Source organism: Papaver somniferum, chromosome 8, assembly GCF_003573695.1.
Source record: "Papaver somniferum cultivar HN1 chromosome 8, ASM357369v1, whole genome shotgun sequence".
In the NCBI taxonomy this organism is placed as follows: Eukaryota; Viridiplantae; Streptophyta; class Magnoliopsida; order Ranunculales; family Papaveraceae; genus Papaver; species Papaver somniferum.
In genome coordinates, this window is record NC_039365.1 from 20,259,907 (window position 1) to 20,276,223 (window position 16,317).

The window sequence follows — 16,317 nt, forward strand, 5'->3', positions numbered from 1 at the left end:
GAATCTAGGGCATGATCTCATATCTGTTAGAAAGTTGAACTGCAGATTGAGAGAAATTAATCTATTAAGGAAAGATTATTAGCCTGAGTCGAGGGATACTCTTTCCTTAAGACAATATTTGCACTCTCTTATGATCACTGCAATGAGTTGCAGCAAATTTGTCTCCCAAGATAAAACAGGCTCAATTCTTCCTATTGAATATCACTTGCAGAAAGATATTCAATTCACAGACACCAACCAACAGAAGGATGTGATCGTTTTTTCATATTTCATAAAGAGTCATAAGGGTTGTATTTATAGTTGTTGAATGGTCACAACAAACAGTCGCAACTGTTTGCCCAATCGGCACCATTAATAACTATCTCAGATTTGAAATTCTTTTGTGTGTATCCACTAACAAATACAATCCCTTCTCAATCGTTGCAACGATCCAAATATTGTAACTGCAAGTCCAACTCATCAGGGCAGTTACAATTTTTTCAAATATTGAAAATTCCCAACAATCCACCCCAATTTTTAACATTTGAGATATAACTAGTTTTCTCCGTAGCTTTGGCATTATGCATAGATAAAGGTATCAGCTGACTTGAACCTTTATTTAGTCCAATATATCAAGATTTGTCAAGGTGCTTAGTGATCATGTATAGTCTTGAACTAGGAACCTTGTATTGACAAATCGGATGTACCGGACACAAAACGCCACTTTTGGTTATGTCTGTAAAATACCAGCACATTTACGGCCTTGTGCTCTCACTTAGAATTTCATAAGTGCTCCCGAGATAAGCCTTAAGTCTCGTCATAAGAGGCCTCACTTCCTGCACTTATATAAGTGAATCTATTGGCGTACTTGTACGATCTACGCTATCTACAGATCCATTACAAGAATACATTCTTATCCTCTTTCTTTTCCTATACAAGCATGCACTACTTGGGATGGTTTAGAGAATACTTCTCTATATGTTTAGTGCATCTAGTGGTTACCACTATGAATGGTTTTTACCATTGAACCAATAGACCAGAGGTTATCGAGTTATTGGTTGGGTTACCATCATAGGCTACCTAATCATTTAAAGGATTTAAACCCATCCCATGGATGATTTCTAGACAACATCCCTTGCAAGGCCTTTTGTAAAGGGATCAACCAAATTATCTTTGGACTTAATGTAGTTTATTGATATTACTCCAATTTTGAGTAATTCTTTCACATAGCTATGTCTTAGACTTATATGTCTATTATTTCCATTATAAACTTTTTTATATGCTCGCGAAAGGGTTGCTTCACTGTCACAACGCAGAGATATTGCAGGCATCGGCTTAGGCCATAGAGGAATCTCCAACAGTAAATTCCTAAGCCATTCAGCTTCTTTGCAAGCGGCAGAAAGAGCTATAAACTCTGTTTCCATTGTCGAATGAGAATTACAAGTTTGCTTATTTGAAGCCCATGATACCGCACCCCCTGCAATGGTAAAAATCCATCCACTTGTGGACTTAGCTTCACTGGAATTGGTTATCCAATTAGCGTCAGTATAACCTTCTAAAACCGAAGAAAACGCGGAATAACATAAACCATACTTTATGGTTCCCTTTAAATATCTAAAAATCCTAGAGACTGCATCCCAATGGATGCTTACTGGATTATTAGTAAATCTACTTACCGCCCCAACAGAAAATGCTATATCAGGACGTGTACAGTGCATTTCATACATTAAGCTACCAGTTGCACTCGCATAATCTAGTTGAGATATTGCACGCCCTTCATTCTTTATAAGTTTGACACTGGGATCAAAAGGTGTCGAGGCTGTTTTACTTTTTTCATGCTTATATTTTTTAAGCATTTTGTCTATGTAATGAGACAGCGACAAAACAATACCATTTGGCGATCTTATAATTTTGATGGCAAGTATCACATTAGCCTCGCCCATGTCTTTCATATCGAAACAAGATGACAAGAATTGTTTGGTCTCCACTGCTATTTGCAAGTCAGTAGCAAATATTAGCATATCATCGACATAAAGACAAATTATGACTCCTTTTCCTTGAGCAAATTTATAATATACATACTTATCGGCTTCGTTTATTTTGAAACCGTTTCTTATAACCTTTTGCTCAAATTTTTCGTGCCACTGTTTAGGGGCTTGTTTCAATCCGTACAATTACTTCACAAGTTTGCATACCTTGTTTTCTTGGCCTTTCAAAAGAAAGCCCTCTGGTTGTTCCATATAGATTTCTTCGTCTAGCTCTCCATTCATAAAAGCGGTTTTTACATCCATTTGGTGAATAACCAAGTTAAATGGATGCCAAACCAATCAAGACTCGAATAGTGCTTATTCTAGCCACCGGAGCATATATATCGAAATAATCTACTCCTTCCTTTTGTCGATATCCTTTGGCCACTAATCTGGCCTTATACTTATCAATGGTTCCATCTGCCCTGAATTTCCTTTTAAAAATCCATTTACTCCCAATTGGTTTGCAACCTTGAGGTAAATCAACATATATCCATGTCCCGTTGCCTAAGATGGAATCCTTTTCTTCATTTATAAATTCCTTCCAAAAAGTGCAGTCTCGAGAAGCAATCGCCTCACTATAAGTTAAAGGATCATTATCGATGTTACATATCATTTGAGTAATGATATCATCCCTGGTACCTTCAACTAAATAGAGGTGAAAATCAGAACCATATTTAGAATAATTGTTATTTCTTTCTCTTTTGCTTCTTTTTGGTTGTGGCTCATCGACATTATTAGGCGTAACAGATACATCATTGTTATGTTTGGTATCAAGAATAGGTTCCTCAACAGATTCTACATACTTTCTTTTCATAGGAAAAGCGTTTTCATAGAATTCAACATCTCTTGACTCAACTATAGAATTATAAGTTGAAGAGTCATCAGAATTCATATTCAAAAATATGTATGCCTTGCTGTTTTGAGCATAACCAATGAACACGCATTCTATCGCTTTCGCACCTGATTTCGGTCTCTTTGGATTAGGTAATCTTACTAAAGCTCTACATCCCCATACTTTGTTTTCAGAGATTCGTAAGAGGAAACAAGAGTTTTCCTATGGGGTATTCTATTTATTATGTAACAAGCCGTGAGCAAAGCTTCATCCCGCAGATTTATATTTAATCCAGAATTCAGTAACATGCAATTAACCATCTCTGTTAGTGTTATATTCTTTCTTTCAGCTATGCCGTTATGTTGAGGAGTATAAGGAGCTGTTACTTGGTGAATAATTCTATGGGTTTCAAAATATTCAGAATCCATATATTCACCTCCCCAGTCAGAGCGTAAGATTTTAATTTTACAACTCAATTGATTTTCAACCCCTGTCTTATAAACCTTAAATTTCTCCATTGATTCGTCTTTAGTTTTAAGGAGATACACATAACAGTAACGCGATGCATCATCAATGAAAGTGATAAAGTATCGCTTACCACCCCTAGTTAGAACACCATTTAAATCACATAAGTCTGAATGTACTAAATCTAAAATTTCTGAATTCCTTTCTACTGATGGAAAAGGTTTTCGAATAATTTTAGACTTTACACATACATCACACTTATCATTAGAGATTTTATTGCAATCAGGAATCAGTCCTATTTTTACCATGCTTTTCATTCGTTTATCATTAATATGTCCTAATCTAGCATGCCAAATATAAAAAGACTCAGAAACATAAGCGGAAGGATTTATTTCATTACTCAAGTTCAACTTGTACATTCTGTTGGTTACATAGCCTTTTCCAATATACATAGCACCCTTAGATAATATGACTTTGTCCGATTCAAACAAGATTTTAAAACCATGTTTGTTAAGGACACTTACAGAAAACAAATTTTTTCTAATTTCAGGTACATGGAGCACTTCATTCAGGAAAAGTTGCTTTCCAGAGGTTAGTTTAAGAACCACCTTTCCTTTCCCAGCAATTCTGGCAGTAGCCGCATTGCCCATGTAAAGGTCTCCAACATGCTCCACATAATTATGAAATAATCTTCGATCTCTTGCAACATGTTTTGTGGCTCCAGAATCCAGCCACCATTCTATATCATCGTCCACTAAGTTTACTTTTGTTATTACAGCAACAATCTGAATGGGTTCGGATACATTGTTTGCTTGGTCTGGATTCTTGTTTTTCAACAGTCGACAATTTTTATTAATGTGTCCAGGCTTGCCACAATTCCAACATGCTCTCTTTGGCTTGTCCCCTTTGTTTTTCTTGTTTGGTGCATTAGGGTTATCATCATGCTTTCTTTTGTTTGACTTCTGTTAGGATTTCTCTTCTACAGTGTTGCCACTCGGATCAACTTCCGACAATTCCATCTTTTCAAGATTTTTTGGAATTTTCTTCAACCTGTAGACGCTTGAGAAGTTCTTGTAAAGAGATTTCCTCTTTAATAAATTTAAGTTCTTTTCGACATTCCTTCCAAGACGATGGAAGTTTGGCTATGATTGTCGAAACTTGAAACATCTCATCAAGTTTAATCCCATCAGAAATTATCTTTTGCATAATTATTTGCAAATCATGAACTTGAGATAATACAGACTTCCCATTCATTATTTTAAAATCATAAAGTTTACTTACTAGATTTTTTTTGTTGCCAGCATCTTCCACCTTATACTTGTGGTTTAAAGCATCCCATAATTCCTTTGCTGTGCTTGTAGTTGCTTCATAAACATCATATAAGGTGTCCGACAAATAGTTAAGAATATGCCCACGACACATGAAATCGTCTAGTTCCCATTTCTTGCGTTGAACATCATCATCCGCGGCTTCCTTTTCTGGTCCAGGAAATGACGTGCCTTCTTCTGTGGATGCACTTTGATTTTCAGAAACTGCATCATTCTTTTTCTTTTCTGGTCCAGCGTCAGTCAGTACGTAAGCCACTTGCATAAATGTAAGATAAAAGAACATCTTTCCCTTCCAGCGTTTGAAGTTAGAGCCATAGAATTTGTCAAAACGGGCGATATCATTTGTTGTCGGTGCTTTGCTTGAAGACTGAGCCATTAGGTATTGTCTTAAGATTGTTAGAAAGTTGAACTGCAGATTGAGAGAAATTAATCTAGAAAGGAAAGATTATTAGCCTGAGTCGAGGGATACTCTTTCCTTAAGACAATATTTGCACTCTCCTATGATGACTACAATGAGTTGCAGTAAATTTGTCTCTCAAGATAAAACAGGCTCAGTTCTTCCTATTGAATATCACTTGCAGAAAGATATTCAATTCACAAACACCAACCAACATAAGGATGTGATCGTTTTTTCATATTTAATAAAGAGTCAGAAGGGTTGTATTTATAGTTGTTGAATGGTCACAACAAACAGCCGCAACTGTTTGTCCAATCGGCACCATTGATAACTATCTCAGTTTGAAATTCTTTTGTGTCTATCCGCTAACAGACACAATCCGTTCTCAATCATTGCAACGATCCAAATATTGTAACTGCAAGTCCAACTCATAAGGGCAGTTACAATTTTTTCAAATATTGAAAATTCCCAACAATATCAACTTAAACATCAATCCAATGCCACATCACTAGTGGATTTGACTGTGAATTTTAAAAGTGGGCTGAAAAGACTTATTGAAGATAACTCTAGATTGACCGAGTATTATGTGGCAGAAAATCCAAAGTGGGAATCCAACGGTTGGAAAAATTTAGAGCCGGCCCACATCATCCCATACCATTCGACTTTACATTTATGCGTATCTCAATACGTGATGGATTTTAAATTTAACATCCGCATCCAAATCAAAATCGAAAATGATTTATTCACCGAAGAATTTGTACCGTATTTTTACCGTGTGAGAGGATGTGTGGGGCCCACTTGTCTCACCCCTATCCCAATACACTGAACGCTGTCCCGGACCTGTGTGATCTCCCTCGGTACATTCACGGTGCAAATTCTTCGGTGAGTCTAGTTAAATTGAATCAAAATTTAAGGGATCTACATCCAATGAGTATGCGGATGAATGGAAATAAAACTAAGAAAAATAATTTGAATTGCCATAAATACATAAGAACATATTAAGGAAAGTGTAATACTTTCCAAGACCGTAGTGGTCAGTCTATGGAAAGTATTGTCCATGTAAGTCATTAATGTGAGACTGATAAGGTAAGTGATATTTTAGGAAAGTGTGGTCATATACTAAGAAAGGATTGTTCATGTAAGTCATGATTTTGAGACTTATAAGGAAAGTCTTAAATCCGTGTCTTAGGAAAGTTTTGAGTCTCAAGTTATCGGTCATGTATAAATATCTATAGAACTACTATGAATAAAATTAAGAAAGGAATTTACCAAAGTTTTAACATGGCATCACGAGCCGGTTGAAAACTGAAAAAAAAAAAAAAATCGTTGAGAATGGGTGGAGATGGAGAATCAAGCAAAGACAAGAATATAGATTATGATACGCAAAAGAAGAATCCAGTATATCACCTAGGATTTGCGAATGGAAGAGGTGGTAGAGGACAAGGAACGGGCAATCAGGTTCGAGCACATAATCTAAATATATCAGAGACAAAGCAGTCAAATGGTCCATATTCCTCAGACGGCTCAGATTTGATGGGAGTAACCGCAACACAACTCAGACAGGTGCTTGAGTTTTTGAATGCAAAGAAAAATACGTCCCAACTTCAAGGTAAGCAAACTAAACCGAATTGGATTATTGACACGGGAGCTACAAATCATGTCACGTGTAGAAGAGATGACATGATTGATGTGAAAGATATTGTGGAGTGTACTGTTGGACTCCCAGATGGAAAATATGCACAATCTGAGAAAATAGGGACTATTATTCTGCAAGGCGGTTTGAGACTTAATAATGTGCTTTATGTGCCTCAAATAACTTGTAACCTAATTTCAGTCACACAACTTATTGATGAATTAATGTGTACGGTACAATGTACTAACAGTTTATGTCTTATACATGACCGGTTGTCGAGGAAGGTGATTGGAATGGGTGAACGACAAGGTGGACTGTATATTTTCTGTGGTGTGCCTCGAGTTGAAGTTATGGCAGTCAGTGGAGAATCATACGAACTGTGGCATCGACGAATGGGACATCCATCAGAAAAAGTATTGCAAAGGTTGCCGGGTGTGAGTAGATTGAAGAAGCATAATGAAGTTTGTGATATTTGCCCAAGAGCGAAACAACATAGGAGTAGCTTTACTAGTAGTCTAAGTAAATCCAGTTGTATTTTTGAGTTGATTCATATAGATTTATGGGGTCCTTATAGGGCTACATCGTCTTGTGGAGCACAATATTTTTTAACAATAGTAGATGATTTTTCAAGAGGTGTGTGGATTCATTTACTTCCAAATAAAACGGCAGTTGAACGAACGTTTCTTGATTTCATTGCTCTTGTGAAACGACAATTTGATAAAGATATCAAAGTTGTTTGAAGTGATAATGGTACCGAGTTTAATTCATTACGTGGATATTTTAAGACTAATGGGATAGTTTTTGAAACATCGTGTGTAGGCACTCCGCAACAAAATGGAAGAGTGGAGAGAAAGCATCAACATATATTGAATGTGGCAAGGGCTTTGAGATTTCAAGCCAACTTGCCAATACGGTTTTGGGGAGAATGCGCATTGACAGCTGCGTATTTGATTAATCGTACTCCTACACCTATTCTGGAAAATAAAACGCCGTATGAAATATTGTTTGGAAAGAAACCTCCGTATAATCAGTTGAAAGTGTTTGGATGCCTGTGTTATGTGCATGATCAAAGTAATAAAGGTGATAAATTTGCAAGTAGGGGAAGGAGGTGTGTTTTTCTTGGATATCCGTTTGGTAAAAAGGCATGGCAAGTATATGACTTGGATGAAATAAAATTTCTTGTGTCAAGAGACGTCCAGTTTTGTGAGAATAGTTTCCCATATAAGAATGAAACATCTGTGTTGCAGCAGCCAACAGTTTCGACTCGCAACGAGAGTGTTCAGCCTGGTCATGATTTTGAGACCGAGGTGACTGGTGTATCAGCTGAGACTGATCAGCTGAATCCAGCGTTTGACTGGAGTGATGATGAAGACGTAACAACGACAACAGGAGAAAGTGTGGCAGTACCAGGCGTAACTGCGACAACAGGAGACGCTGTAGGCATACCGGGCGTAACTGTGACACAAGGAGAAGGTGTAGCAGTTCAAGATGTGACTGCAATGGAAGAAGAACGTGTAGCAGTTCAAGAGAGATCTGACATTATGAGTCCGGGGAATGATGTTGCAGTAGAAGGTGATATGGGTAAAGGAAAGCGTACGAAAATTCCATCGAGTAGACTTAAGGGATTTGTGACGCACACCACTCGAGAAAACAGTCCATCCCATCTTCATTCATCACAATCATCCTCCTCAGGTACACCGTATCCTTTGACATATTATGTTAGTTGTGATAAATTTTCTAGACCGTATAAGAAATTTCTTGCAGCTATAACTGCGAGTTCTGCACCTCGCAACTTTAAAGAAGCAATGAAACATCCAGGATGGAGGAAAGCCATGGAGGAAGAAATACGAGCACTAGAAGAACAAGATACCTGGGTTTTGCAAGAATTACCGGAGGGCAAGAGAGCACTAGGAAGTAAATGGATATATACAGAAAGTATGATGAAAATGGGAATTTGGTTCGTTTAAAAGCAAGATTGGTGATATTTGGAAATCATCAGGTGGAAGGCTTAGATTACAAAGAGACCTTTGCACCTGTAGCAAAAATGACAACAGTGCGCACTTTTCTAGCTGTTGCAGCTGTTAAAAATTGGGAAGTACATCAGATGGATGTGCACAATGCATTTCTACATGGAGATTTGGAGGACGAGGTGTATATGAAAATACCACCTGGATTTGCGAGAGGTAATCCTAATATGGTATGTAGAATGAAGAAATCATTGTATGGTTTGAAACAGGCTCCACGTTGTTGGTTCGCAAAACTATCAACAGCTTTGAAGAATTATGGTTTTCGGCAATCTTATTCAGACTATTCTCTCTTCACTATGATCAAAGGAAAGATACAGCTTAATGTTTTGGTGTATGTGGATGATTTGATTGTTGCAGGAGATAATATAGTGGAGCTAAATAAATTTAAAACATATTTGGGACAGTGTTTCAAGATGAAAGATTTGGGAAAATTAAAATATTTTCTGGGCTTGGAGATAGCTCGCAGTAAGCAAGGCATTTATGTTTGTCAACGGAAATATGCACTGGACGTTATTATGGAGACGGGGTTATTGGGAGCAAAACCAGCAGAGTTTCCAATGGAAACTAATCATCGTCTAGCTTTGGCAACAGGGCCGTTGCTGATTGATGCAGAAAGGTATCGACGACTGATTGGAATATTGATTTATCTGGCTGTGACTAGACCAGATCTTGCTTATTCTGTGCATATTTTGTCACAGTTTATGCAGCATCCAAGACAAGAACATTGGGAAGCTGCACTTCGGGTAGTTAGATATTTGAAAAAGAATCCTGGGCAAGGAATTTTGTTGCGCTCTGATAGTAGTCTAAGTTTAAAAGGCTGGTGTGACTCAGATTGGGCAAGCTGTCCTTTGACTAGACGATCGTTGACAGGATGGTTTGTGCTTCTTGGAGATTCACCAGTGTCTTGGAAGACCAAAAAGCAGTACACAGTTTCTCGGAGTTCAGCTGAAGCAGAATATAGATCTATGGCTGCAGCTACTTGTGAATTGAAGTGGTTGAAGCAATTACTAGGTGATTTGGGAGTTTGTCATACACAGGTAATGAGTCTTCTTTGTGATAGTCAGTCGGCATTGTATATTGCTCAGAATCTCGTTTTTCACGAAAGAACTAAACATATAGAAGTGGATTGTCATCTCATTAGGGATGCGATAGTACAGAAAATTATTTCTCCCTCTTATACGCCTACGGGGTTGCAGTTGGCAGATATCTTCACCAAATCATTAGGACGAGTTCAGTTTCAAGGTCTTTTGTCCAAGATGGGCATTTGTGACCTGCATGCTCCGTCTTGAGGGGGGTATTAAGGAAAGTGTAATACTTTCCAAGACCGTAGTGGTCAGTCTATGGAAAGTATTGTCCATGTAAGTCATTAATGTGAGACTGATAAGGTAAGTGATATTTTAGGAAAGTGTGGTCATATACTAGGAAAGGATTGTTCATGTAAGTCATGATTTTGAGACTTATAAGGAAAGTCTCAAATCCGTGTCTTAGGAAAGTTTTGAGTCTCAAGTTATCGGTCATGTATAAATATCTATAGAACTAATATGAATAAAATTAAGAAAGGAATTCACCAAAGTTTTAACAGAACAGCATACGGCTAAATGAATCAATATTCTTTTAGATAATTTGAAGCTCCAAGTTGTCGCTTGATATAGATGCAGAAAGCTATTTCCACTGCGTTTAGTAGAAGGCCATCAATTGAGGAGAGAAATGTTGTACCAGAAGTTGATTTTCAAGCTCCAAGCTTTGTCGCTCGACATAGAAGCAAAAAACAGAACTGTTTCCACTGTGGTTTGTACAAAAGTAACAAAACTACCAGTTAAGCAGAGGAATGTTGTACCAGAGGTCATAGAGATCTCTTGACCGGTTGACCCCTTCCCCAGAAATCCATGTTGGCCAAGTTTCAAAGTATCAACCAACATTTGGTTCACAGAAACTGACATGTAGAGTGTATATGAACCAAATGCTTATATAATTCATTGGCTATATATCATTAAATCTTGTTTGTTTTCATATATGCTTATCGTCACTTTCACGTGAGCCTGTTTCCATATGTGGTGGTTAGTAACCTAATTTGGATATTTAAGTCCGAGTCAGACAAAAATATTAGACGGATCCTAGTTACCACACATTTGTTCTCCCTCGAACAAAAAAAATCCATATAAGACGTGTGCTCTTTTGTTTTTCTCCTTAGGTTCGTGAACGGCCATCCATGTCACAGTGGAAATACATGCACATTACGCGTTTGACACGAAACTCTGAAACCAACCCTAAAGGCTAGAATTCACGAACAAGTACTACAAAGTAAAGTTAACACAAACTCTAATAGCCAACCAACTAACCAATACTTACCAACTTTGGCAGTAAACCACATATTCTCCTTTCTTACGCCTTCCGGTTTCTTATCATCTAGCAACGTTCTAAGAAATAGAATAACAGAAATGCAATCATGTACCGAAACAAAAATCAGGTAAAATGAATGTAATCTGAAGTATCTGCTGAACTGGTACGAAACTGTGTGTTCTAATTCATTTATGTTGCTCCTCTTTATTTCCAGGTGTGCAGTTGTTACCGGTGGAAATAAGGGAATTGGATTTGAGATTTGTAGACAATTAGCTTCAAATGGGATTTCGGTTGTGTTAACATCTAGAGATGTAACTAAGGGTTTAGAAGCTGTTGAAATTCTCAAGAATTCATTTGGACTTTCTAATGTTGTTTTTCATCAACTTGATGTCATGAATCCTATTACTATTTCTTCTGTAGCTGAATTTGTGCGAAGCCACATTGGAAAGCTTGATATCTTGGTAAGAAGATACCACTTAGTTTCTTGTTTTATATGTACAACTAGGTGCAACTGCTGCCTAAGTCGATGAACAAAATCAATAGTGTTGCTTGTTGACAACCCTATAGCCATAGACATGATAAATAGGTATGATTCCGTGGTTTCTGATCTACTTCAAGAACTTCAATTTCCATATGACATGATAAATACTTACAACCTAGAAGTCACAAATCATTATATAGAATAAGGAAAACAAACTTTCTGCTTTAATCAAATAAACTGTGGTTTTGAATACTTGAAAGGTGAATAATGCTGGAATTTCTGGAGTTAGAACTGATGCTGCTGGTGTTGTGATGATGATACAAGCTCTAGTTAAGGTAAATATCTATCTAATGATAATCTTGTTGGGGAGATAATTGCAACATATTTGGTTTGATGAAATGATTACTATATCATTGTTCCAGATGGAGCAGAACAAGGAGAAAACAAGTCTGAAACAAGTGATGACGGATACTTATGAATTAGCAGAGGAATGTATCCAAACAAATTATTTCGGCGTCAAATCGGTGACTAAAGCATTTATTCCTTTACTTCAACTCTCTGATTCACCAAGAATTGTTAATGTTTCCTCTGGCGCCGGAAAGCTGAAGGTACTTACTGCAACCCCATATTTTCACATCCTGCTAGATCCATAAGCTACGTTGTCAAAGGCGAGTGAGGCGTCCGCAAAGGCGCCTAACGCGTCAGCCGTTGCCTCTGGTTTATTTTTATTTTCTGTTCTCGCCATCACGTAACATATCTCCTTAAGAAAGGTTATCTCACTTCCAGCTATCTTGACCAGCTCTTTGGCATGACTGGGAAATTATCTTCTTGTTCTTAATCCTCACATAATTATCACTTGTTTTGATTTTAGTTTATCTCCAATCAAAAGGCTTTGGAAATTCTCAGTGATGGCGATGGCTTAACCGAAGAGAGAGTGGATGAGAATGTCAACATGTTTTTAAAGGATTTCAAGGAAGATTCCTTGGAAACAAAAGGATGGCCATCATGTCTACCTGCGTATTCAATCTCAAAAGTATGTTTGAATGCCTACACAAGGATATTAGCAAGGGAATTTCCAACTTTTCGCATAAATTGCGTGTGTCCTGGCTGGGTCAAGACGGATATTACCTACAATACTGGAGTTTTTACTACTGTAGAAGGTGCGAAAAGAGTCGTGGATTTGGCTCTTGTACCGGGCGATGGACCTTCCGGCCTCTACTTTACCAATGGAGAAGTAACACCATTTTGATACATATTGCGAATTAGCAGCAAGAAAGATGTCATTTCAAATGTTTTAGCTCTACAAATTCCTAGATCATAAGTAGCGTTATGATCTTATTCACTTTGTATGCTTGGTAAATCTAGCACAAATATTTGATTCAATTAATTAATTCCCAGCACAAATTGTGTTACATGTTAGATATTGATAACTACTAAAAAAAAATGAACATATTAGCGCCGAATCATACGCAAAAATCCGAAAGGACCGCGATTAGCCACAAAACGAGGTTCGTAAGGAGGAACAGAACGCACGGAACCACACTGGTCGCATGATCAAAAAAAGATGCTGTCCTGTTTGGATAGAATAGTATCAAGATTCTTGCACAGGCATCTGACGTATCTATTTACATAATTTCTTAAAGTAGCTAAGATATCATCGTCGCCGCCAAACCTTATCTCCCTTCTTCTAATAACCAGCCTCTGTTGTTCATCCAAGAATCCAGTTGCCCCGATCTCGCTAAATAAGTAATCCATAACATGCTCTGGCTGCCTATGCACCGATTCGCAGACGTCGATGAAATTCACAAAGATCGTCTGTGCAATGCCACGTATAAATTTTGGGTCCCTCATAAATGTCCTACTACGTCCGTCTCTGCCTGCAAGCTCAGGATTTTTTAGCATACGACCAATTTTCGTCTCCTGCTCGTTCACATCTTCGATCGCATTCTCCTGCTCCTTTAAATTTTCAATTGCATTCTCCTGCTCGTACAGGAAATCCGCAGGCATATTCTTATCCTTGAGACCTGCATGCAAAAGAGGGGAAAGGTATTTCGCTGTTATCATAGAAATGGACTTCCTCTTGTTTACTTGTCTTTCCAACTTGGTTAGACTTAGAATTATATATATATATATATATATATATATATATGTAATTACAATACTTGATTTACAAAGATATAAAATATAAAGAAATAAAAGAAAAATTAAGAGAAAATAAAATATTATAAATTCTACTCCTAATTTATATGAGACTTGCTATGTACAAAATATATTGCATGACCTTCAATATCTTCCGGTCTTCAATTTAATATCTTCAATATCTTCAATATAATATGATCTTTATTTATGCAAATCTTCTTAATATATGTGGGCCCATATATATATATATATCTAATAACATTTAATACCCCCCTCAAGTTGGAGGTGGAGGAGAAATATCGAGAACTCCCAACTTGCTAGTTAATCGAGTATATAATTCGGCACCTAGAGGTTTGGTAAAAATATCAGCGATTTGATCGGCTGATTTTATATAACGTGGAGTAATGAGGTTACTTTGAATCTTCTCACGAACGAAATGACAATCGATTTCGATATGTTTGGTTCATTCATGGAAGACAGGATTTTCAGCTATATGAATTGCTGCTCGACTATCACAGTAAAGTGTGAAAGGTTCTGAAGTAGATACTTTAACCACTGTAATTCAACAGTTAAATTGGCCATTGCCCTATATTCGGCTTCGGCGGAAGATCGAGAAACAGTTGGTTGTTTCTTAGATTTCCATGAAATAGGACTATCTCCCAACATGGTGAAATATCCCGTTGTTGAGCGACGAGTGGTTGGACAACCAGCCCAGTCTGAATCGGTATAACCCCGTAAATGAAGAGAACTTTTAACGGATAAAAGAATTCCATGTCCAATAGTCCCTTTGAGATAACGCAAAACACGTAAAGCTGCATCATGATGAGCAGTTCTAGGATTTTGCATAAATTGACTTAAAATATTCACTACATAGGTGATGTCTGGCCGAGTAACAGTTAGATACAAAAGTCGACCAATAAGTCTACGATATGGTGTAGGGTCAGATAATGGTTCACCATCTGTAGGTTTGAGGCGAAGATTTTGCTCCATGGGAAAAGAAACTACTTTGGATGCGGTTAGCCCCATGTCTTTTATAAGATCAATAATGTATTTTCTTTGACAAAGAAATATACCTAGATCTGAACGGGAAACTTCAATCCCTAGAAAGTACTGTAAGCGTCCCAAATTTTTAAGCGGAAACCGCTTTTCTAGAGACACTTTGAATTTTGATATAGAGTTTTCATCATTACCTGTAATGATAATATCATCTACATATACTAAAACATATATATACGTAGATCTGCGATTATAGGTAAAGAGTGAATAATCTGATTTAGATTGTTGAAAACCTTCACTAATAAGTGCAGATGAAAATGTAGAAAACCATTGTCGGGATGCTTGTTTTAAACCATATATAGATTTATTTAAGCGACATACTTGCGTGCCATCTGAACTTTCAAATCCTGGTGGAAGTTTCATGTATACTTCTTCTTCCAAATCTCCTTGAAGAAAAGCATTATTCACATCAAGTTGATGTAAGTTCCATCCACGAATTGCAGCCAAAGAAAGTAAAACTCTTACAGTTACTAATTTTGCGACAAGTGCAAAGGTTTCATGAAAATCGATACCTTCCACTTGTGTATAACCTTTGGCGACTAATCGGGCTTTATATCTTTCGATCGAGCCATCTGGATTATATTTAATTTTGTATACCCATTTACAACCAATCGATTTTTTTCCTTTAGGTAAGGATTGTTTTGTCCAGGTATTATTTTGTTTATGAGCCTGTACCTCCTTGAACATCGCATCTTTCCATACTGGAATTTTGATGGCTTGGAGATAATTAGTGGGTACATCAGTGACGAGAACTTTTGTGAGAAATGTCTTATGCTGTTCAGACATTTTAGTATAAGAAAGGAAATGATTAAGAGGATACTTTGGACCCTCTAAAATAGGAGTTTCCATCACTTTGCATATATAATCTTTTAGATATGCTAAAGGATTACGATCCCTAATGGGACGTGATGAGATTCGCTTATCAATTTGGGATTCATTTAATGATGATAATGACGGTCCAGGAGATGTCATTGAAGATGAATGTGACTCACTCATGGATGGAGGAGTTTCACATTGAGTGTCTTCGTTCGACGAAGCATGGCTATATGTGCATCCTTGTGACGAGGAAGGTAAATTTCCAGGCGAATTAAAAGGAGTAATAGTCGTATTTCGTGGAGAAGTAGGAATTGCGGCGTTTTTATCTGATTCATATTCATTACCTTTTTCTAACTCTTCTGAATACTGGTCAGAATCATTGAATTGGTTTAATTATGGCGATGGTAAAATCGCATTGCCATATGGAAATGTTCGTTCATGAAATATGACATCTCTTGAAGTATAGATTTTCTTTGTTTCTAAATCAAAGATCTTATAACCTTTTTGATTGTATGGATACCTAATAAAAATTCCTGGTTTTGCTCGAGCATCAAATTTATGAGAAGGGCTTGTGTTGCGAGCAAAACATAAACAACCAAATACTCTAAGATGTGAATAATTTTGCGGTGATCCGAAAAGGACTTCATGCGGAGATATATAATTGAGTACTGGTGTGGGCATCTTATTGATCAAATACCCTGCTACCATAATACATTCTCCCCAAAATTCTAATGGTAAACCTGCTTGAAAACGGAGTGATCTTGCTACATTAAGTAGATGACGGTGTTTGCGTT

General features: G+C 37.2%; 2 protein-coding genes across 2 annotated transcripts; one reads left to right on the forward strand and one right to left on the reverse strand.

Annotated features, from left to right (window-relative positions):
- Positions 1-10,946: 10,946 nt before the first annotated feature.
- On the forward strand, positions 10,947-12,912 carry LOC113302982 (salutaridine reductase-like). The gene is made up of 5 exons (XM_026551960.1): positions 10,947-11,158; positions 11,246-11,492; positions 11,773-11,847; positions 11,935-12,120; positions 12,384-12,912. Exons 1-5 carry the CDS (start codon positions 11,130-11,132, stop codon positions 12,759-12,761), a joined length of 915 nt encoding a protein of 304 aa, XP_026407745.1. The 5' UTR covers positions 10,947-11,129; the 3' UTR covers positions 12,762-12,912.
- A 154-nt stretch (positions 12,913-13,066) lies between these two features.
- On the reverse strand, positions 13,067-13,576 carry LOC113305234 (eukaryotic translation initiation factor 2 subunit beta-like). The gene has a single exon (XM_026554313.1). It carries the CDS (start codon positions 13,574-13,576, stop codon positions 13,067-13,069), a length of 510 nt encoding a protein of 169 aa, XP_026410098.1.
- Positions 13,577-16,317: the final 2,741 nt, after the last annotated feature.

Coding starts and splice junctions, on each gene's coding strand:
- LOC113302982 (XM_026551960.1), top strand. CDS start 11,130: ATGCAATCATGTACCGAAACAAAAATCAG. Junction 11,159..11,245: donor TGTACCGAAACAAAAATCAG/GTAAAATGAATG, acceptor CTTTATTTCCAG/GTGTGCAGTTGTTACCGGTG. Junction 11,493..11,772: donor TTGGAAAGCTTGATATCTTG/GTAAGAAGATAC, acceptor AATACTTGAAAG/GTGAATAATGCTGGAATTTC.
- LOC113305234 (XM_026554313.1), bottom strand. CDS start 13,576: ATGATAACAGCGAAATACCTTTCCCCTCTTTTGCATGCAGGTCTCAAG.